The 22,955-nt window shown below is 54.3% G+C and overlaps 6 protein-coding genes across 6 annotated transcripts; 2 read left to right on the forward strand and 4 right to left on the reverse strand.

Moving 5' to 3' along the window:
* Nucleotides 1-784: 784 nt before the first annotated feature.
* Nucleotides 785-6,171, forward strand: J4E90_010694 (uncharacterized protein; the record flags this gene model as incomplete). Its single annotated transcript, XM_051440206.1, has 3 exons — nt 785-5,833; nt 5,889-6,060; nt 6,116-6,171. 3 exons carry the CDS (start codon nt 785-787, stop codon nt 6,169-6,171), a joined length of 5,277 nt encoding a protein of 1,758 aa, XP_051285977.1.
* A 593-nt stretch (nt 6,172-6,764) lies between these two features.
* On the reverse strand, nt 6,765-7,219 carry J4E90_010695 (uncharacterized protein; the record flags this gene model as incomplete). Its single annotated transcript, XM_051440207.1, has 2 exons — nt 6,765-7,024; nt 7,114-7,219. 2 exons carry the CDS (start codon nt 7,217-7,219, stop codon nt 6,765-6,767), a joined length of 366 nt encoding a protein of 121 aa, XP_051285978.1.
* A 4,756-nt stretch (nt 7,220-11,975) lies between these two features.
* On the reverse strand, nt 11,976-13,673 carry J4E90_010696 (uncharacterized protein; the record flags this gene model as incomplete). Its single annotated transcript, XM_051440208.1, has 1 exon — nt 11,976-13,673. One exon carries the CDS (start codon nt 13,671-13,673, stop codon nt 11,976-11,978), a length of 1,698 nt encoding a protein of 565 aa, XP_051285979.1.
* A 299-nt stretch (nt 13,674-13,972) lies between these two features.
* NOP58 (Nucleolar protein 58) lies at nt 13,973-15,834 on the forward strand (the record flags this gene model as incomplete). The annotated part of the gene is made up of 4 exons (XM_051440209.1): nt 13,973-14,219; nt 14,271-14,606; nt 14,663-15,090; nt 15,139-15,834. 4 exons carry the CDS (start codon nt 13,973-13,975, stop codon nt 15,832-15,834), a joined length of 1,707 nt encoding a protein of 568 aa, XP_051285980.1.
* Nucleotides 15,835-16,215: 381 nt separating this feature from the next.
* J4E90_010698 (uncharacterized protein) lies at nt 16,216-17,097 on the reverse strand (the record flags this gene model as incomplete). The annotated part of the gene is made up of 4 exons (XM_051440210.1): nt 16,216-16,392; nt 16,496-16,699; nt 16,797-16,937; nt 17,071-17,097. 4 exons carry the CDS (start codon nt 17,095-17,097, stop codon nt 16,216-16,218), a joined length of 549 nt encoding a protein of 182 aa, XP_051285981.1.
* An 806-nt stretch (nt 17,098-17,903) lies between these two features.
* Nucleotides 17,904-19,793, reverse strand: J4E90_010699 (uncharacterized protein; the record flags this gene model as incomplete). The annotated part of the gene is made up of 2 exons (XM_051440211.1): nt 17,904-18,907; nt 18,962-19,793. 2 exons carry the CDS (start codon nt 19,791-19,793, stop codon nt 17,904-17,906), a joined length of 1,836 nt encoding a protein of 611 aa, XP_051285982.1.
* Between the last annotated feature and the right edge of the window lie 3,162 nt (nt 19,794-22,955).

The raw sequence follows: 22,955 nt of genomic DNA on the forward strand, positions 1-22,955 counted from the left end.
CTGGGGACAGACAAGTCATGATGTATCGCCGGTAGCCCATCGTTGGTTGATACGACGCGACCTGTCGCAGGTGGTTCTATTCACTCTGTGCCCTTTACATCATCTTTCATAACTCTATACCCCATCGTACTATTGCACTAGGATAATTGTAATAATTCTAATAATCCTTCGCCCACACGCCACCCTCGATCTGCAAGGTCAACAAGCCTCACCTCCAGCCCGTGTTAGCGCCGACAAGGATTGCTGTTCTCCAGCCGTGACCCAGCCTTTCTCTCCACCACAGCTGGAGTTGGCGACCACCACAGGACCGCCTCTCCACCAGCGAAGAGCGCGACGGAGCTGCAGAGCCATTGCTACCTGCGATAGACGGGAGCTGTTGTGCTGCCTGGTCTGGTGAGTCCCGTGACCTCTCACATTGCTGAGTAGGTGTCTGACGCTGGCTAGCCTGAACGTCGGCGGCCATTGTCGCAGAGCGTCGCACGCCGCAGACATCTGGAGCTGTGTGCACGCATTCGACCGCCTACTGGACCGCAACTGGGCTCTCACGTCCCCGTTCACGACCCCCGTCCCGTTCACGCCCGCTATCACGGCTCCTCTCGTACACCCGCCCTCGCTGTTCGCGCACCAGCAACATCCAGGTTGCGCAAACGTAAACAGCCACGGTGCGGCCCTGCACCCACACCATCGCCAACATCATTTCCCTCCCATAACGTCCTCGAGGAAAACGGCGCCGGACATGTCTTCCGTCACCCACCCCGCCTTCTAGAATCTTTCAGATTCTACGATGGTTTTAGATACAGAACGACCTCCTCTTCCGGCACCTACTGAACCCTCGACTCTCGATTCCGCAGACGAATCAACCTACCACATAGACGAAATCAACACCGACGTCTCCAACCGCACCGACAGAACCTCGTACTCCGTCCCCGACGACGGCACCCCCATCACCATCAACACCACCTCGCCCACCAAGCCCCGCGGCCAAGCGAGGCTCTCCCGCAAGTTCCCCTCGCAGACGTCGCTGCTCATTGAGTACTTCGAGTCCGGCAAGGACGAAGGCCAGGCCGGCTCGCGAGGCAGCGTGCGCGTCCGCGTCACCCCCTCGTCTCGCAAGAGCAGGCACTCGACCGCGAGCGACAACGTCCAGATCACCCAGACGTCCGCCAAGCGCAACTCCCACGCGCCGTCCTACTCCAAGCGCCTCTCGCTCGCGACCAGCAAGTCGTACTCCGAGCTCTACGACTCGCGCACCGTCGCCTACTCCGACCTCTCCAACATCTCTTCCCTGCCGCCCGTCGACATCGAGCTGCTGCCCAACCACAGCGACCTGTCTACCGACGGCGGCCGCTTCCTCCCCATGCCCTCGGACATATCGTCCATGCCCGCAGACAGCATGACTGGCCAGACAGAGATCCTCCCGCCCGCGCGGCGCAGGAGCCGCAGCATGGAACGCGACGCAGTCACCGAGTCCATGGTATCAGAGGCCATCCAGGACACCCTCAAGGCACCCCGCCACCACCGCAGCAGAAGTCTCAGCAAAGACCGCATCACACAGCGCGTCATGGAGAAACTGGCGCAGCAGGCCGCAGAAGGCGGTGCTGCCAGATCAAAACACAGCTCTTCAAAGTCAAGAGACACGTCCAGACGGCGGGAAGACGAGCTTGCCTCGCCCCGCAAGTCACATCGCAGACGGAGCAAGGACGTCGAGCAGGCGAGCGGCACCGAGTCCAGCTACCTCTCCTCAAACGCCGACCGTCGTTCGCACGTCTCTGGGACCTCCTCCATCAACAACCCCAAACTACTGGCCACAGTCGAGGACGCTATCAAGCGCCTCATCCTCCCCGAGCTGAATGCGCTGAAAGAAGAGAACCGCACCTCCAGGAACATGGACAAGTTCGACCGCGCGAACCGCGACAGCATAGCCACCTTCGAAACCGTCGAATCAGCCGGCTCTCGCGACCCATCCAGACGCCGTGTGTCCAAATCCTCGAGCGCACCCAAACTCCACAGCAACAAGCCCAAAGTTGTCCTCAATAGGGATGGCGACGATCCAGGGACGACACTGGCTGGCGGGTCAAGCCGCAAGAGCGAGCGACGATCCAGCCGGGGCTCCATCTCAAGCTACGCTGATTCGACTACCCGTGAGGAGAAGGAGAAGACCCATCGGAGAAAGAGCAGTAGCAAAGACAGCACCATGTCTCAACGAGATGCTGCTTTAGTTGGACTTGCTGGAGCCGGCCTTACCACTGCCGCTCTCAAGCATCACACTTCACGGGAAGAGAAGGAGGAAGAACGCAAACAGCGCAAGCACCGCTCCTCTCGCAGCAGTCGATCCGCAAGCGTATCCGAAAGTGTGCACGAGGAGCCTCGTGTCAAGGAACGCGTCCCTCCCCTACCCTTCAACCACAGCGAGCTCATTGGAGGATCCGAGCTCACTCGCGACTCAATCCTATCCGCAGAGACCGAGACCAAAGAGAGACCGCAGTCGAGGTCATCGGTCAGCACTGGCATAACAGGCACCGGTGCTGAGACGCCTCTTCAACAAGTCCCTCGCGGATACATCTCGCCATCACCCCGCACACCAACTCGCACACCCAATGCTCTCCAGCAAACTCTTGGCACGTCCCACAGCAACAAATCTACCAACGAGGTCCGCACATCAACGCCGAAGAGTGACCGCAGCTGGACCTCCCGCTCGAAAGAAGCCACTGACGCTAGCTTGAATGCAGCAGCTGCTGCTAAAGCCCGCGCAATCGAGCGATCCGGGCCCCAAGCTTCGGAATATGAGATCGAAAGCGATACGCAATCAAGACGTGGTGACACTGTCAGCCCAATACAGAGCGAGGCTAGCTATCGGGGAGATGCGCAAACCACGGGCTCACCACGAAGAATGCACTCTATCCGTAGTGGACCTTCGGTGTCTTCTCTCGGCCACCAGTTCGAGCGAAGGGAGTCCAACCTCTCCATTGCATCACTCTCATCGACGACTAGTACCAAGGCGGCGGCACGCACCCGTAAGCGACCTCAGGGCGTTACTCTCGAGAGCAAGAGGTCTATCCTCAATGAGGATGCAACCACCAAGGACACCAAGCAATTCTTCGACCGCAACCACGAGAAAAACGATATGTACCGACGCGAACTTGAGGACAGCTCTGTGAACTACAACCGTATGACCATGTACACCGACGATAGCACAGGGGTGGAATACCTCGACCACGAGCAGAAGGTCGGTGATCTTCAGGACATTCGCAAGGTCGGCACAATTCCCGAATACGTCCACACACCACTGGCCGTGGAGTCTGCTGTCGCCTCCCTACATGACGAACAATCCACCCTCAGCGTTCGATCCTCTATGGCCACAAGCCCGCTCAAGAAGAGCACGCTGTCGCAGGTTCACACGAACCCTGCTTACGTCCAAACTGACGAAGTACCTGCCGGCCAGAGATGGGCCGCCATCCGCGACAAGGCCGAAGCCCTGCAACAGGAACGACGTGCCGAGGAGTCTCCAAAGCAAAACATTGCTCGTGAGAACTCTCCCAGGCAAAGCATCGCGCAGTCCGAGGCACAGTCTGAGGATGCCATGTCGATGGATGAACCGATACAGATGCATCACAGCGCCTACCCAGTTGGTGACAACGATATGATGCCTGAGATTGGTTACGGCATGGACGATGACTCGGATGTAACTACCAACCCATCCATCATCCAAGGGCCAATCGGAGGAGGCGACGGCTACCACGATCGTACCGACGAGCTGCTCAGCCGACAAGAAGAGCGAGAGCGTACTCCCACCTCTTTCAGCAAGGGTGCCCTCGGACTCGGAGCTGGAGCTGCTGCCATGGCCGCTGCTGCTGCTTACGAAAGAGAAGAGCAGCAGAGTCCGGCTTCGTTCGATCAACGACACCAGGCCACCGTAGAAGATGAATATGATCATCCCTATCCAGGTGAGCAACAATACGAGCAGTCAGGCTATGCGCAGAGTAACCGCACTCCTTTGTCAGGCCAAACCGGCTGGAAAGACGAGGGTTACCAGTCGGCTAACCAACGTGAAGCGTACACGCCACAAAACCGCAATCACTCAAAGATCTTTGATGATGACGGCTACGGTGATGAGTACAATGGCGCGGACCTTGGCAGCCCTGACATGTTTGCTGCTCGTGCCAAACATGACCGACATGTTAGTGGCAACTCACACGGCATGACTTCTCCTCTCTACGACGCAGCTACCGGCAAAGGCATGGACCGCATCGAATCGAAGGACATCGTGGCGCTCATGGATCACCTTACTGTTCGCGACGCCCAGCGCAATGCTCGCGACACCGAAATTCTCGTCACCCTTGTGCGAAGCGCCGCGGAGATGCGCAACCAACTGGACGACCTAAGGCAGTTCATCAAGACCCAAGATACGATGATCATGAACACCACCGACAAGCGAGTCAACCTTGCGGAGCAACGCATTCTTGGCGGTCCCCGTCCTCAGCCCCAGACACCGCCTCGTATCAACCGTACCTCTTCAGACGATGACATCGAGACCAAGAAGAAGAATGTCTTTAGGCGTGCTCTTAAGGGTCTCAGCTCTGGCAAGGGAGATGGGGATATCAAGCACATCGAGCAAATGCTCGTTCAGTTGCTTGGTGAGGTGGAGGGCCTGAAGCAAGTCAACCAGCTCTCGTTGGATCAGCAGGCAAGGACGAATAGTCTCAACTCATACGAGGAACTGCGAGCAAGCGGTGACGCTGGCTACGAACCAGAAGGCCGTGCCAACACTGCCTCTTCACCAGACCAATCTGGCTACTTCTCCAACCCTTCGTCTTCCCGCCGCATCCAAGACCTTCACTCTGGATACGATGTTGTACCAACGAACCGTATTAGCACCGTACGGGAGGAAAGCGACGAGGAGTACGAAGAGCGTACCCGCACCCCTGGCTACGAGAACACCGAGCGCATGACAACGCCAACCCAGGAAGCTTTCCCCGAAAAGCGTGCTTCGCTAGGAACTCCTCCACAAGCTTCAAGGGCAGCGCGGAACTCACAGAGCGATGACACCACGCCAAAGCGTAAGCACAAGTCTAACTCGTCGTCCATCTTTGGTATTCCCAAGATCTCGCGATGGTCAAAGACCACTACCTCCACCAACCCAGAGAGCCTGCCACGCAACAGCGGGTCTGGAGAGAGGCGACCCCACTCCATGCACTCCAGGTCTTCTTCCCAGGATGACTACTACGATGATGAGGAACCATATGAGCAGCATGCCGATGACAGGCTTCGTTCCAACACATCCCTAGCCAGGGAAGAACAGCGTTCGATACGTTCTGCACGCTCTCCATCGCCTCTTATCCCAGAGGACATTCAATACGAGATGGAAGACCCCAAGTACCAGGCGCACCGCAACTCGCTGAACCTGCAGCACCCCCAGCCGCGACCTGGACCCACCGGTCGTCACCAGAACAACCTGGAGTCCCAAGCGCAGATCTATAATCCTGTTCGCTCAAGCATAGGATCTCCTGACTACGACCAATGGGGTAGCATGCCATCGCTGGCACGCAATCGTCTTTCAGGCATGTCGGCTCAACAGGGTGCTGGCAACCTGTCGCCAATCTCATCAGATGGCTACAGCCAACACTCTGCTTCTGAGCAGCAGGCCGGTCCCCCTCGGCCTCCCAAGATCGCGGATGACGGCCCGCTCGTCCCGCCACCACAGCTGCTTGCTGGCTACGGCCAGACAAGGCAGATGTACAGCTCTCCGAATGAGTTCGGTAGCCAGGGTGCTTTGACACCGCTTGCACCTATTGCAGAGGTGCGTTACTCACTCGAGACTGACCGGGGCCATCGCGTAAGTTGAGCTCGCGCCTCAGAAAACCGAGGTCAATGCTAACATACGCAAAAAGATGACGCCCACTCCCTCGCCTCGCCCGAGCAGCCAGTACCTCCGTTCCGAGGCTAGCATGAACAGCCCGCAGCGCAAGATCACAGGCCCCAGGCCCATGGGCAGCAGGAGCCCACAGCCTCAGAGCCCGCTGCAGCACTCGGATACTGTTGTTCGCAGGAAGCCGATTCAGGGTGAGTTTTTGCTGCTTGAGAGAAGTTGAAGGATTCTTACTAACGGACATGGCAGACGATGAAGAGTCTCTAGAGAGCTACCGCAGCAGTCTCGACTCGGAGATTTTCTAGGCGAACAATCTTCTCAAGCCCGGCATCGTACGCAGCAGAACAAGACAGTCTGCAGTCGCTAGCTGGGTGCAAAGTAATGGGCAAAAGGGCGACGCACGGTTTCTTTCTCACCACCAACAACAACAGCCGAGTATTGCCAAGAATTCGCAACGACATAGGTCACCGCTTAGGCAGGTGACGTTTGCTGAAGAGTAGGAAGAGTAGTAATAATGGGGGAATGGGGGATGTGGCTAAAAAACGTTTCTCTTGGTTGTACGATGGGCTTTCTTCATTCGCTTGGAATCTTTCCGCGCATATATCACTTTTGCGAGCATGGCGTTTTTTTACATAGCGGTCTCTTCTTTTCGCCAACAATACAAGGGGGTTTATGGCTCCATGAAGTTTTGAAGGAAGTTTGAAGGGAGTCTTGAGTGGCGAGATTCATGAGGGACGAACTTCATGCTTTATGAGAGACGACCACGGCGTATTTAGGTATGCATAGCTGTTTGCAATGCATTATTGTTTGCTGGCTCATGATGTTCTTGATGTTTCATTTCGTTTCATTCATTTCATCCAGCTTCCACTAACTAGTGGGAGGGTCTCTCATCCAACCTCTAGTTCCTAACATTCCCCCTAATATCATCATCACCACCATGTGTGTGAATGTAAGTCTGATTCCTCTCCTCAGGCGCACCAACACCGCCGTGCGCAAAGTCACCCGCCTTGGTGGGCTGCCCATTCGCCTTGATGCTGCCGCCCTCGTCGACCGGGATCTCGCGGTTGTTGCCTGCGCCAGAGGCCGCAGAGCCGTATTTTACTTCTGCGCCCGGGAATTTGCCTTCGACGTTTGCGGTGTCGACGCCGGATTCGGTTGCTGTTGGAGGAGGAGGAGGTTAGTAGGGTTTTGGGTTGGGATGGGACGGAGGATGGAGTGGGAGGTTTGGGTGATGGGAGAAGACGTACTGGAGAGACCAGCATTGTGGCCGTGAACAGCGCTGTTGCTGTTGAGGTCCTGCTCAGCCTTCTTGGCGATCTCGGCGACGTTGGTGTTCTTGTATTCGGCAGACATGTTGATGTTTGTGTAATGTCGTGGTATTTGCGTGTCTTGGTGGTTTGAAGTGTGTATTGGTAAAACGTGAAAATTGGGTATCAAAGAAGTCGAATGTGTGTGTAATATGTAATGGAGGGGTAGCTTCAGAGGGGCATTGTAAACCTTTTGTATCACAACTGCTAGCTTCCTTCATAACTGCATCGATGATGATGAAAGAGTGGTGGACCCTGATGATGTCACAACGACCTCATAACAGCGGGCCGAGACATGAGAATCCTTTCGCGATGGGGAAAAGTCTTGCCGATTAGTGAAGAGACTTATTGGTGTTTACTTGGAAATTGGTACGGGTTTTGGTTGATGGAAAGGTTTGCCGTTATTGGTCGCGTGCTGGTGGGTGGTGGTGGAAGAGGCGGACATTCAGGTACCAGATCCGTGCGGTATGACGACAACTACGGAGCTCCATCATGGGACGACTCATAACGCAAGTGCTTGGATGGAGCAAAAGAGTTTGGTTTGAGGGTATGTTGATGTTGTTGCGCAGAGCGATATCGCGTCGTTGTTTCTCGCGTCCCTCGACTAATGTTTCGTATCTCCTTCGTTCTCTTCTATGCTCGTCTACTTCGACTTCTTCTCTCCTAGACCCGGCTTCCTGGAGTCCCAGTTCGTCCGATATTGAAGTTAGAATCCATTCATTTCAATCACCAAATCTCTGCTCTGTTCTGTCATCCCATAAGACATTTACGCTAGACTGCGCACATGGCAGTCACGACGATTGCGAGAGGCGTGATGACTTTGATAACAACGTCGTGCGATACCTACAATGGCACGTCACGATCACTTTCACGCGACCGCTCGCACCAGCTGTTACACGAAAAGAGTTTCTTTGAGCACTTACACTCTTCTGGTCTGTCCGCTACACTTACTCCGACTCAACCCCGGTAGTGACTACACCACTTACTGCAACTAGCAAAGCATAGTAATTTGACGTAAATCATGGAAACGCATAACAGCCCCATCCCAGTCGTTGCTCTAACCATCCATTCACCATCAGCCTCTCCATCCTCGTCCGCATCATCGTCTACATCCTCATCCGCCAACACCTCACCAAACACTACCCCTCCTCAAAAGCGCAAGCGCGACCCTAGCCCGCATAGTAAAGAATCGGCTTTGCAGCAAAGACAACATGAGAAGTTCGAGCTGGGCGCTAGCGGTGGTGTGCCGACTGGTTGGAAGTGTGGGCATTGCGGTACGGTGCAGGATCCGGGTAGTGTTGAGTGTATGACGTGGTTTTGGACGGAGGGTGTGTGTGGACATGAGTATTGTGGGAGGGGGGAGTGCTGTGGGCTGGTCATTTGATGGTACGAGGATGGGTGATAAAGACTGGACCAAGTACTAGGGAATGGGACGAGGATGCATGGTACGTAGGTTTTTGACTAGAAGGGCTATCCCAGACATCACGAGCGGAGTGATGAAGAATAGTATTCCACAATACTAATATCGTTTCTGCAGTCACCGCAGTCACTTCCAATCTCAAGATTCTAGCCGTCACGTTTTCTTTTCTTCGGCGGGGGGGTATCCAGTTCGGGATGGCTTCTCCTCAAGTGTACCAACAGTGCATCCTCTCTCAAAAAAGTACTAGCGCAGCCCGGCTGACCACAACGGATGTGTCTGGTGCCTCTACTTTGACCGATTGTTTTATGTTTCTCCATATGACGGTTCAAGTTCCGTTGTGCATACTGGCCAGTGAACTCAGGTCCATCAACGCAAAGAAGGCATCTCAGGGTGACTTTCTGAGGTCGCGCTCGGTTCTGATTGCGCTCTTTTTCGATGTTCAGACCGGCAGATTCTCCATCGTGGTCATTTTCGCGAGCTCCGTTTTGTGACGGATAATCGGATGAAATTGTGGGAGAAGGGGCCGTGGGCGCGGGAGAGCTGTTCTGTGCTGCTTCATAGACTGACCACGGCCACGATGGGGTCGTATGACGCAAGGGTAAGGATGCTGGATATGCGTACTGTGCTGCTTCATAAATTGAAGGCGGCCACAAATTGAACGCAAATTCTGCATCAGGCAGACCTAAGTTAGTATCTTGCAGTACGGCGCCAGCTAGTTCAATGTCTTCCGAGATTGCGTCGTCGTATGGGTATTCGCGATTACAAGGCCATGCTGGATCCTGGGAAGACCGCGGTCTCGATTCGTACAATGGGTCTCGACACAACTTCGGAGCCATGGATCCTGCGGTGTCGATGTCTGTTTGTTTGTGTGGACTTGAAGTTACAGCGGCACCAGAAAAAGCGGTTGACCGTGTAGCATTGGAAGATTGAAGCCGGTGTTCAGATTGTTGTTTTGGTATTTGAGTCGAGTTTTGTGCAACCGTCTTGGAAGTTTCCTGCAAAGCTCCCCAATGCGGGTAGCGTGATTTTCTGACGGTAGGCTGGGTTGTAGTTGAGCTGGCAAAGTTGGCTTTCGCAGATTCCTTGAAATTCGGTCCGGGGTTCGGTCTATCGATAGAGGTACGCCGCTGAGGTCTTGACTTCATGAGCGGCCAGTCGAGTATAACGGGTGACCTCCACAATATATTCATTCGCACATCTTTATCGGAAGCTGATCGGTTCGGAGGAATTGCTTCCTGTCTCACAGTATCGGTCAAAGAGGGTGAGTTGGACTCAGCGATAAGGTCAGGGCCTTGCTCAGCCTACTAAGGTCGGTCAGAGCGCAATCTCATGAGAAGCCAAGAAAACCTACGTTCTGATTTGCTGTAGCAAGAACCATAGGATGCTCAATCGAAGTTGGTGAGTTAGATTGCTCTTGCGCAGGAGCAGCTTGGACTTGTGAAATCCTGGGAGACTGTATTGTGTCATACGCGGACACAGCTAGTTGTACAAATGTCAGTTCGGATTCGCTCAAGAATGTTACTAGTGTAAACATACTGGGTTGCGTTCCTTGAGCGATAATGTATGCCTCCACTTTCGAGCATAGTATATCATATTGCTCTTGCTGGCCAGCATCTCCCTTGCGCTGCTGTCGCGGTGTCTCGCATCTCAGGCCGTCTTTGCCATGGAAATTCTCAAACTCGGACTCGTCTAATATTTCATCGTTACATGTTCGACAGAGCTTTAGAAAGGGGAGATGCGGTGGCTTTTTTTCTGCCAGTTTGCGGGTCAGGTGCGTTCGGACAGCAGACACTGTCGCTACAGGAGCTGCTGTACATGTGTAAGGTAGCCCAAGCTTTGCTTGAGCCTTCCGAAATGAACATTGTAAGCTTCGTTTGGGCTTTCGAACCTGTTCGTCCATGGCTGTCGTTGGTGCGATGGGGCCAGGTGGCTCAGCCGGCTGTAACAACGATGCCGATGGCTGTTGGTCAGACATTAATGCCCTGGAGGTCCTTTTGTGTCTCTCTGGTGCTGACTGCTCAGCAATAGGGGTCGTCAATTCTTCATTGACAACGCTTCGACGCTGTGATGATAACGTCAGCAGCACGTCGTTCACAAGAGCTATCCCACCTACTTCTTGTACACATTCTAACAATTCAGTTGAGTAAGTCGGTCTCTCGAGATCCTCAGTATCTGTGACACGGTGTGGAGGCGCACCGGGACTGGGCACCAGTGGTGTGGGACCACGGGTTTGCTCAGGTTGCAACTCAGGGTTGCAAGTCCAAAAGTGTTCAACATCGGTGTTCAAAGATGGCTCCGGATTGTCCATCAATAGCAAATAGAGGTCATCAGCACTAGGACTCGACCGTAGAAAATCGTCAAGATCACCAGTGAATGAATCAAAGTCTGCCGGAGGTAGGGTGAGGCTGACGTCTTGGCGTAAGGCTGGAGGATCTGGCGAGGGATCTGCTGCCTCCGATGGCTCAATGTGGGAACTGGTGAAAGAAGGAAGCTCCAGATCTGGAGACAGAAGTTTAGGACGCTTGTCGGTCCCGAAAACGTGAGCCGAAGGACCATGAAGGACCCGTTTGGCCATTGTGGACACAACGAGAAGGAGCAGGAGAAGGACACTGAAAAGCTTGAGGATGCGGGCATCAGGCCGATATAACGATCTTTACCAGCCAATCAAGGTGCGTGATGCGCTGGTAAGTGCCATGGCTTGTACGGATGCGGTCTTACTGATTCGCGCTTTTGAAGACCTGCGGATTTGCAGAGATGCCTGACTGCCTTACGGGTCACACTCACGGTCCTATGGGAGAATTCGAATGCGTAGAGGAGGTCGGACCCGGAAGATGATTGGGGTATGTCAATACAGCTACCGTCATGCCCGTTCGTCCACGTAGGGAAGGCTGAAAGCCACATCAGAAAGCGGCCAATGGGAGCCCGGGTTCCATTTGAACGCTACTGAGCTGCGGACTTGCGGGCTTGCGGACATCCTGATTTACAAGCTGGATCTGATGAACTACTGTGCGGCAGTGGTGGCGGAACCAAAGTCATATGCGTGTGCGTGTGCGTGTGCCAAAGCTTTCTAGCATCGCCCTATTCGACAGCATTTGAGAGGCGGTAAAGAAGCGGTAAAAACCCTCTCCTGCGGAACGATGTCTCTCAGTATGAATTTTGAGATATAAAGAATCACATATCATGCCAGGGATGCGAAGGTGCCTTCATAATTGCGATATATCAGGCGGGTATGTGAGAAGTCGTGGACTGAAGAACCGGGGAGCTGCTTGTGAACTACTTTAAGAAGACTGCGTGAGCAAGACGACGGTTCAATGTCGCAAGAAGTGAGATGACTGAAGGGGTATCAAAAGGGAATAACATGCTCTGAGAATACGCACGCGCTTCAAGCCCACACACCCAAAGTCCAACTGGCTCTCTCACCACCTTTGTTAGACAGACCAGGACCCATGCTCTGCCTCTGCGCAATGACAGAGACCTCTTTTTCTCTTGTAGCACCCTGCAGACCATCTTTGAGATACTTCTCGCGCTCAACTTCAACAATACCCTTGATGCGCTGCTGTGCTATCAGACTCGCACCTGCCCACGGGCCCAATGTATTCATGACTCTGATGGTGCCGCCAATCAAGCTCGCAGGCGGTGGGCCGTGACGTATTGCCATCTGGGCGAACTTGGTATCTATAGGGTCTTCTGTGGGCGATTGTAGCGCTGCGGGGATCGGCGCAGGCTCCGCATCTGCATCGAGTGAGGAGGGGAACGTATCTTCGCCTTCCTGTCGGCGCGTCTCCACATCTTCCTTTTGGTTGCGCATCTTCTCTTCGCGACGTGCGCTTGCTCTGCCGTAGCTCTTCACTGGATCCCATCCCTTGAGTTGTACCAGAGCGTCCAGCTCTTTCTGTATGCGCGTCTTGAGGCCAGGCAGGTTTGATACGCCGCCTGTTATTACGATGCGCGACATGCATAGTCGTCGGACGTCTATGGGGAGTTGTACGAGAGCGCGGTATATGAGGTGATGTAGTGGGAGGTCTTCGTCGTCGAACTCGTGCATGGCCAACTCGGGCGCAAAGAGAGCGTTTTCGGTGGGCTTGGCTAGCGACGCGAATGATATCGTGAGTTCGGTAGGTGGTGTGTGCTTCGGGAAGGGTATGGTGACGGCAGGCGGCGGTGATTCGATAGCATCTTCGAACTCCTCGAGTACAGGAGCTTCTCGCGCGGGAAAGTATACGGTTCGTCGGTTCGATCGGGGGACGGGCTTGCACCATCCGACACGTGTGAGGACTTCCTCTGCTTCTTCGAAAGACACGTCTGCCTTGGTAGCGCTCGGCTCAGCGTCGTCGAGTTCGGCGTTCAGCAGCTTGGCCATCTCTTCGCTCAGCAGCTTGCCTGCCCGAACACTGCGTCTTTCAGAGACCTCGCGGTATTCGCATACCGCAGTCACAAGTGTTTCCGCCCAGCCTATATCCACAACCAGTGCTGAGCGTAGTCCTGCGGCCACTGTCGACAGCACCGGGGTTGACATGAGGGTGATGCTTGGGGCCTGGAAGCTCGTGAACAGCACGTCGAGAATAGTGGACATGAGTGCATGCGGCATGCGCGGCGGCATCGCAAGCAGTACCCGCCGTGGCTTCGTGTCCAGCAAAAAGTATTTGCCATATGCCTCTCTCATCGCTCTCTCAAACTTGTCTTCCACCAGCCCCATGTCGACCTTGCTCAGATCCATACGGTAGAGCTCGTGTTCCTGACCCCAGTCCTGGTCCCGCTTCCGCTTTCTTCTCTTCTGTGCATATTCGGGATCCCATTGCCGGTAGTCGCCCAGCCTCCGCTGGTCGTCAGGCCCGAACGGGAGGGTGCATCGCGGGGCACTTTCGCCGGGAAAGCCGCCGCGTACAAATCGCGAGCCGACTTCTATCACGACGTACTCGTCTTCGGTGCGGAAGGAGCCACCGGGTGAGCCGAAGGTGGACGAGATGGATCGCAGGAGCGGTGTCCGCGGTGACTCTCCCAGATCAGCGAGGCGTGGAGTCGCGCCCCGGGTGCTGCGGTTGAGGGAGCCCGAGACCTTTCGCTCGCCGCCGGATGACATGGCGGGGATGGTCTTGGATGGATTAATAAATCATTATAATGTAAGCTCAATGGCCGCGAGTTGCTTCGCTTGCATGTGCCTGGCGTTCGTCACTAGCTGCCAGAAACCGAGCTTGTGTGTTCCAGGGTTAGCGCTGGCTGGCTGGCCCGAGCGCAGGAAAAAGTTCTAGCTGGAAAGCGCACTGCTCGAGCTTGCGACAACTCCCATCGCGACTTCCCACACCACGTCCAAATTCACCACGGAGGGTAGCTGCGTTTCGCGATCGCCATTGGACCTACCCCACGACCGAAATCAGCAAAATGGGTCTTTTTATCCTCTCGGAGACTTCGGCGGGTTACGTCCTGTTGAAGTCCAAGGACAAGAAGCTTCTCAGCGGAGAGAACAAGAACTCCTCTAGCATTGTCGAGGAGCTCAAGCTCAAGAAGTTCGCCAAGTTCGGCAGCGCAGTAGACGCTCTCGAGCAGGCCGCCGCGCTCCACGATGGAAAAGTCACGCCTATGCTGTCGTCGCTTTTGGAGGACCTGAAGGATGAGACCAAGGCTACCTGTACGAACTTCCTGAGATTGCGCAGTGAACATGGCAGCTAACACCTTCAAGTGGCCGTCGCCGACCCCAAGCTCTCCAACTCGATTGCGCAACTCCCCGGTCTCTCCCTCAAGACCGTATCAGACTCTTCTACCCAAGATGTATTCCGTGCCATCCGCGAAAACCTGACCTCGCTCCTTCCCGATCTTCTTCCCTCTGAGGAAGCCGCGACCAGACTCGGTCTTGCCCACTCCCTGTCGCGACACAAGTTGCGCTTCTCGCCCGACAAGGTCGATACCATGATTATCCAGTCTATCGCATCGCTCGATGTGCTCGACAAGCAGCTCAACACCTATGCCATGCGTGTCAAGGAATGGTACGGCTGGCACTTCCCCGAGCTCGCCAAGAGTAAGTACCAGCTTTCTAGACGCCTGCTTTGAACAAGTTATTGACGTTAGCGACAGTTCTCAACGATAACCTCGCCTACTCTCGTGTGGTCCTTAAGATGGGCTTCCGAACCAAGGCGCGTGAGAGCGACCTCTCCGAGATTCTTCCCGAGGAGATCGAGGCGGCTGTCAAGGCGGCTGCAGAAATCTCCATGGGTACCGAGATCACAGAGGAGGATCTGGAGGCGACCTCAGCTCTTGCCGAGCAGGTCGTTGACCTCACCGAGCACCGTCAAAGCCTCGGCGCCTACCTCTCCAACCGTATGCAAGCTCTCGCTCCTAACCTTACTGCTCTCGTTGGAGAGCTTGTTGGAGCGCGCCTCATCGCCCACGCTGGATCCCTCATGAACCTCGCCAAGTCGCCTGGTTCCACCATCCAGATTCTCGGTGCCGAGAAGGCTCTTTTCCGCGCTCTCAAGACCAAGCACGACACACCCAAGTACGGTGTATGTATTCTCACTCCTCAATGTAGAACGTCAAACTAACTCTCTCAGCTTATCTACCACGCATCCCTTATCGGTCAGGCCACCGGAAAGAACAAGGGCAAGATCGCCCGTATGCTCGCCGCCAAGTCCGCCTTGGGTCTCCGTGTCGACGCCCTGAGCACCTGGGGTGTATCGTCCGAGGACACCTCCAAGGAGCCCACCGAAGAGGAGAAGTCGCAGCTCGGTCGCGACGCACGCCTCACCATCGAGAGGAGACTACGCGCCCTCGAGGGCAAGCCCCTCAAGAGCATTCCTTCAGGCAACGCCAACGCGACAACACTCGGACAGAAGAAGTGGGAAGTCAAGGAGGCGCGGAAGTACAACCCAGACGCTGATGGTCTTACTGGTGACGAGCCAGCCGCCGATGCGCCTGCCCCCAAGAAGTCGAAGTCGGACAAGACCAATGGCACACCCAAGAAGCTCGTACAGGAGGTCGACAGCGACGAGGAGATGGCCGACGCCAAGGACTCATCAGACTCCGAGTCGGAAGACAAGCCCGCCGCCAAGGGCGACAAGGCCGCAAAAAAGGCAGAGAAGGAAGCCAAAAAGGCACGAAAGGCAGAGCGTGCCGCAAAGCGCGAGGCCAAGGAAGCAAAGAAGGCCGCCAAGGAGGCAAAGAAGTCCAGCAAGGACAGCAAGAAGCGGAAAGCCGACGATGCCGACGAGAAGGTCGAGAAGAAGAAAAAGAAGAAGAGCAAGGACTAGATGCTGTCGCGACCCCCCACACGGAGACACTTCTGTATCTGTAGCCATGTTCTTTCACAAAAGAGGGTACGGCGTTGTTATGGGTTTGAGCTTGCTTTGTTCGGGCGAGTGGCGTACGAGGGTTCGGCATCTTGTAGTTCTATGTTTCAAAGTCCTCCTTTTACGTTGCATGATGGGGATGCGGTGGATGGATACCCGCCAGTTGGTAGCATACAATCACATGTTCATAAACTTCATTGTGTTGTCCCATGCTTGGTTGCTGATGTCTTGACTGGTATTCGTTGAATGACCTCCATGCTGTTGACATGCCTACCGCAGTCGGTGCAACGAAACCCTCCTCCGTTCCCACTTCTCGCTACATCTGCTCATCGTCCCTCAGACTCAAACCTTCCGCTTAACCTTCCTCCTCTTCTTATTAGCACCCAACAGCTTATTCGCAATCTTCGGCATCTCCATATCCTCCACGCCCTCCGGAATGACCCCCTCCTCCTCATCAAACACCTGCTGAATAATAGCCAGAATATCATGTAATTCGTCCTCCGTGAACCGTGTTCCCGCCTACATCAACATCAACATTAGCACCCATCCATACCACAGCCAAGCACAGAAGGCTCGGGCAGCCAGAACAGCAGTCAAAACAGCAGGATAGAAATCAACATACCTCCTCAACAATCAGTTCCAACGTAACCTGCGTCGTCGGCCTCAGATCATACAACTGCAGATACTCCGCCTTGTTCAACCGGTACTTGGGCGCCAACGCACGGAATAAACTATGGGGCCCGCGGTAGAGCGTTCTAGGACGTGAGGGGTGCGCGTCGGCTAGGGAGGAGGTTGTGTATTCGGCGGTTTGGAGGTAGGCGAGGCCCTGGGGGGTGGTGGGTTAGTGTGGTGGATTGGGTGGGTGGAAGGGGTGGTGGATGGATGGGTGGATGGATGGATGGATGGATGAAGAGAAAACATACATCTCGCAATATATGCGTCAAACCAGATGGCTTCTTCCGTTTCCTCCCCGTCTCATCAGCGCCGGTGTACTCTGCGTCTTCTTGGCGGAGGTGCAGGAGGACTTCGTGGTTGGAGAGGAGCGCGGATTGGGGGGTTTTGATCTGAGTATACTTGTCAGCAAATGGACCCAGGATGGCGCTACAAAGGGTTCTTGATTGTTTTGGAGGTATTGTGTGGAAGGGAAAGAATGAGATAAGTATGTGGAGTGTATGTCATGTGATTGGAAGGATGAACGAAGGAGATGGGACTTGAGTCTTGCATGGTGTTACTTACATGCATCTTGATGATCTCGTGGCTCTCCCACAAACTTCCTTGTTAGATGTTGGAACTGAAGTCGTCCGATAGCCACGAGCCTGCGCTGTGTAGCAGATCCAAGACTCGAAGCGATGTGCTCTCCCAGTATACTGAACTCAAATTAGTCTTGTAAAGACATGTAAACGCGTCGTCATCGCAAGATCATATGAAGGTGGAAGTAAATCCAAGCAGATTGTGCAAAAAGACCAATGTAAAGTCACTCCTGCTCTTCTTATACCCTCATCTTGATTGTGACTGACGAAAGTGGCTAGCGCCATCGCAACACGTGAAGGGACCTCGGGAGCGCGTACCTGTGATGAGCGACCGTAATCTGCGAGCAAGCTTCTTTGAATGGAAAGACGTGTCTAGTGTTCGAAGCGGTGTGCACAACTCAGGTGCTTGAAGTTCCGTCTACATGATGCGTGAGCCAGAGTGCGACTCGAAAGGTGAGCAAAGGGCAGTTTTTCGCGCTAGCGGCTTGGCAGGGCGAGGGTAAACTTGCCAGAACGGAAGCCGAGGTATTTGGTCACATAATATGGAACTTGAAGCAACGTTGCACGTTGAAGATCATTACTGGGTATTATTACTATAATCACTCGCTATCTTTTGTACTGTTCCAGACAGGGCTCTCGCTCGTTTCATGCCGCTAACGCCGCGCAATGCTATGCGAAAATCTAAGATCATCGCAACTGGAGATCATGATCGTCGTTCACCCGTAACTTCGTTGCCTCGCGCTCAATACTCAGTCCCGTCATTTAAAGCGTAATCTTTCATCATGGTTCCCTCTGGGCTTTCGCCATCGCCTTCGTCTTCTTCACGATGAAGACGCCAACTTCCACACCCTTCGTGGGCTCACCGTTATGGTAGTCCCGTTCCGATACGCCCTCGAGGACAGCCTGGATCAGAGTTGCGGCGCTCATCTCGGAGCTTGGGAGCTTTTTCGACTTGCTGAAGTACTTGGTGATTATCTCCCGTATGCGGGGTTTCTCTTGCTTGATCCACCAATCGTCCGCCCAAGCTGACCGTTGCATCAGAATCTCCTCTTTTGCGGCGTGGATGACTTCATAATGTGCTCTTCTCTCATTGTTGTGTCGTTCACCCATTGCCCCGCAGAACTTCCGGACTTGCGCCTCCAAGTGGTTATACTCGTCCAGGTAATTGACTGAACTCATTTGACCCAGGTTCCTTCCTAGCTCTGAGTGGAGATCGTGGACTACCGTTACGGTGCGTAAGAGTGGGTCGAGAATTGGTCCGAGGTACTGCTGCGTAAAGGTCCTCGCACCTGTCCTGGTCGGATAAATGAATAGAAGGACGCCGTCATCGCTAGAAAGCTCGATTAGGCGATCGTACAGCAAAGATCTACCCCGAAACGTGAACATCTCAGCGAACTCATTAGTGTTAGTAGGCGGAATGTATCGCTCTACAATCGAAACATTGATGCTCCCCGGTGGCACGACGGGTCGAGGCGATGGGGGCAGGAGTTTCGAATCGAGTTGATAGTCTGGAATAGCGACCGCGCTGTCAAAGACTTTGCTGGTAAAGTAAGAATCCCCTCCGACAGCAGGACCAGGCGTCGATGGAGGAGACTTTGGCAGATCCATGAGCGTGTAGCGACCGGGAAGCGCGTGGAATACATTGATCCACGAGGTTTGGGTTGACGATCTGTCATGGATAGAAGCGATGACTTGGCCGAAGATGTGGCCTGATGTTGACGGACAAGGCAGGGCGTGGGACAGAATCTTGACTGAGTCCAACTCCAGACATCCAGATTCGTTTACTAAGCTAATTAGCGAACGGAACTATGCGTCGTCCAGGTGCAGGAAGTACTCACTGATGGTGCTTTTTGCCTCTTCTATCCACGCTGCCATCCTCAGCGCGTCGCTGAACTCGTCGTTGAACTCTTCGTGGGTCGGTACGATTATGGGCGCTTGACTGGGAGCTGTAGCGCTGGCAGTGATGTTCAGATTTGGTGAGACCCCTGGCTCAGAATTTGGAGGCGAACCCAGCCCAACCGTGCGTGGGTTCACAAAGGATCCCCAACTGATCGTCCCCGGCTCCGTATCCGAGGGAGGCGTGTGAGTGGACACAAGATGTCCGACGCGGGCTCTAGCTTCCTTGGGACTGGTAACGGGGGTATGACTGGCCCCGTTGGCGTGGCTGAAGAAGTCGAGTGGTGGGCTGAGCGCATGGAGAGGGTCTTCTGGCTTCGACAGAGGTCCAGCGCCTAGTGGAGAGAAGGAGTGGTGTGTTTGCTGTGGGATACGATCAGGGTGGGGCGCAGCAATGCCGAGTACATCAAACGAGGGTAGACGCAGATTGTGCGTACTCCTAAGAACCGTGGACGTGGGAAGCGAGAAGTTGCTTTGAGGAAGGTTGAGGGTCAGATCAAGCTGCGGCCGGTCCTCGATGGTGGGAGTCCTAAGAGGCTGGGGTAAGGCGGAAGCCAGCGGGAAAGGCTGCGGCAGGGAAGCGTCGAGAAACGAAGAGATATCGTTGGGAACCGCTATTTCGGGGCAGGGACCCGCATCTATGCCCTCATCCGGAGTGGGTGGGATGGAGTTGGGCTGGAGCGCTTGGTGGGAGTCTTGGTGAAAGCGAGGAGGGGCATTATCAGCGTCAGCTCGCTGTAGAAGATGTGAGGAGGACTGAAAGCCCGTCATCATGACCAACGGGGTCTGAGATGTTTGCCGGTAACGCGCACAATCACGCTATGCTGGGTAAGTGGGATGAACAGACGCACGGAGACGTGGCTGAAAGATCTGGCGTCCAGGTACAAACGCGGTAGCGCCGCGGCGGCAGTAACGGCCGCGTGGGGAGTATTGACAGGTGGAAGGGGCTGGCGGTAAACGAGTGGACGGTCGCCTGGGGAAGACAGTCGCTGCGTCCAAGACATGAATGTAACAGCAGAGCGACCAGGCCAACGCGGTGCGAGGGCCAGGTGGGCTAGGTTGGGTTTGCGGAGTGAATACCCGATGTTCGCTGCGGTTGATGCTAGCGTGTTTTGGAGGCCCAGGGTCTCAGCAGCTGAAATCTAGACCTCGCGGCCACAGCAATTCACACCAGCGAAATGGCCTGACCGCACCCGCTGCTCCCTGCACACATGGCAGCCTAGCTCCATCACCAGCATGCCCATCCATCGCTCCTCACGCTGCCGTTGTTTGGTTGTTTGCAGCGCCGACTGTTCGGTGGGTCGATTCCCTGCTGCACGACAAGCCGGGCTAGTCCTGAAGCTGTTTGATACGAATTGAACGCACACCCATAGGGCTCCCGTGGGGAGCCAGCGTACACGAGTACGGCGCCGCACCCTGCCAATCGCCTCCTAGAACGCAGCCAGTCTCTGCACAGCTCATGGCCAAAACGCACAAGTTTTCAATTCGCTCCACAGTCACCAACCCTCACCAACGTTTTGGTGCGAGCTTACAGCGCGTCTTTGGCATGGGTCTGACAAGCCTCCAAGCTATCTACCCGCAGTCACAGTGCAGCCACACTCAGCTGCCGCGACACGCTTTGCCCTACAAGGCGAAGGGCCATGCGAGTCTAGGCTTTCCATCGAGATGTCTCTTTTGGCCAGCGGATTCTTGATTGTCAGCAATCGAAAACCGTGAAAACTTCTTTTTAGATGGATGCAGCCTAGGTTAATGATCAGCGCCATGCTGCTTGTCACGGGACTTGCCGTTGCGCGCATTTTCATCTCGCCACTACCGAGCTCAGGGTTTATTCCATAGTTTACAAACGTAAAACTTCGCTATCAATTCTGCGACCGATCCACCCGTGCATTGGCTGTCAGATGTCAGACTCTGCTCACAAGGTCCGTCCGATGATACGCCTTGCTCATTGTCCGCGACCAAGAACCAGCCGCAGGAACGTAAACGCCACACCAAGCTTTTGTGCCTGCGGACTACGGTAGCCCACCTTGAGCTCTGGGGTCCTGTTGCTTTGGCTTATTTCCAAGTACCTTCACCTTAGCTCCACGCTCGTCTAGCTTTATTCCATCGAGACACTCCTCGGCCAACCGCCGCGCCACCATCGCCTTTACGTACACTCAAGTATCAAACTATCGACATTAGCACCAACTTAACATCGGAGTGAGACATGAGACAACATACCTGCCACTTCTGCAATCCCTTGTCCCTTGCTCCTGGCGCATTTGCGCTGGATCTTGATGCCATCTTCGGCTCATGCAGTTTCACGTACTCCTGCGCAAGCATAGGACATGCTTTCTTGTGCGCCTTGTAGTGCGCCTTCTGGCAGTCTTTGTTGCAGTACGTTACACTGTGGCACTTGATGCACTGCTTGAGTGTTTCCGGAGACTTCCCGCATTGCGCGCACGCCTGAGGCGGTGCGGATGATGATGAGGACGCAGACTCTGGCTGTGCGTTGGGTGTTTGTGACGATGAGGTGGACGACTCTGCCTGTATGCTAGATGCAGCGTTTGAGTTGTCTGCCGAGTCGGCCATCTTCGGGACCGAATGAGCGAGGATGTCTAAGTTGGAGTCGTGATAAATCCCAATTGCGGCTTCAATGTCGATGTGTTTCGCTGCTACGCACCTCGACAGATGCCAAAAGTTGAACGTGATCGACATTTTGTCTGCAAGGATGCACTTGAAGCGACTGCGCTAACCCAGTTCTGTGATAGCTTGAAAAGCTAGCAGGTGTCCCGAGGTCAGTCGCGAGCGCCATCTACACTGCCATAACATATCCGCCGTGCAAGGAAATTCCTGATCAGGTCGCCATCAACCGCAAGAATCTATCGCTCCGCTTTTTCGACGTGGCAGATGCTTTTACTCGCGACAACGAAATCATTGCGAAGCTACGCGACTCTATCGAGCCACTAACCATCAGCTCGCCATGATCCGCTCATTGTTGTTGAGTGCCAGCTCTCAAGAACTTTCGATGCAATGCAACAAGAACTTTTGTGAGTCATGCAATGGAGAGAGCCGTTTCTTTCCTCGTTCATGACCGCTTTCGTTAATAGATGCCCACGTCTCGTCCCTCCTGCCGTCTCAACATTGTCAACACCAGCTGGACGAGAGAAGAGAAGCCCAATAGGCTTTCACTCCTGAGTCGGTAGGCTCACAATGGGTTTGATTTCTGGACAGTGTTGTCGAACTCGAGCCTGTGGGAGCTTAATTCGCGGTGAAGTATTATAAGAGTTGTACCAAGCACTGCAGTACCTCTTCTCCATACCAACACACCTCAACAACAACCTTCAGACAACTATTCATAACTCGCACAGAACCTATCAGCTTTATCCGGATGTCCCACCAGCAGAACGACGATCATACATCCCAGCCGTTCCACGATGGCTCACATAGTTGCGAGCTGTGGATGTTCGAACACATAGTTGATGCCAGGACACAGCTAGTATCGATATGCACTGAGATGAACGCGCCTCCTCCGGCTACGATTGAACGATACATAGTGTTATCCGCCTCCGAAGCACTTCACGACTCGGAATGCCCTATCTGCCAGGAGGACTACGACGATGATCAGCATGTAGCTATCAAGCTTCTAGAGACAAACTGCAGTCACGTTTTCGGCCGAGACTGCTTACAATACTGGGTGAATAGCGGTATGCAAAAGGCCCATTACTGTCCTACTTGTCGACAATGCATTCGTGGTGCGCTTAGTGTACCCCCATCGGAGCGAGGCGCCGAAGGCGAAGAAGAACATGTATTTGAAGTCTTCTACGACGAAGAAGAAGAAGAACAAGAAGAAGAACAAGAAGAAGAACAAGAAGAAGAACAAGAAGAAGAACAAGAAGAAGAACAAGAAGAAGAACAAGAAGAAGAACAAGAAGAAGAACAAGAAGAAGAACAAGAAGA

Source organism: Alternaria incomplexa (genome assembly GCF_024043165.1).
Source record: "Alternaria incomplexa strain BMP 0042 chromosome Unknown scaffold_25, whole genome shotgun sequence".
In the NCBI taxonomy this organism is placed as follows: Eukaryota; Fungi; Ascomycota; class Dothideomycetes; order Pleosporales; family Pleosporaceae; genus Alternaria; species Alternaria incomplexa.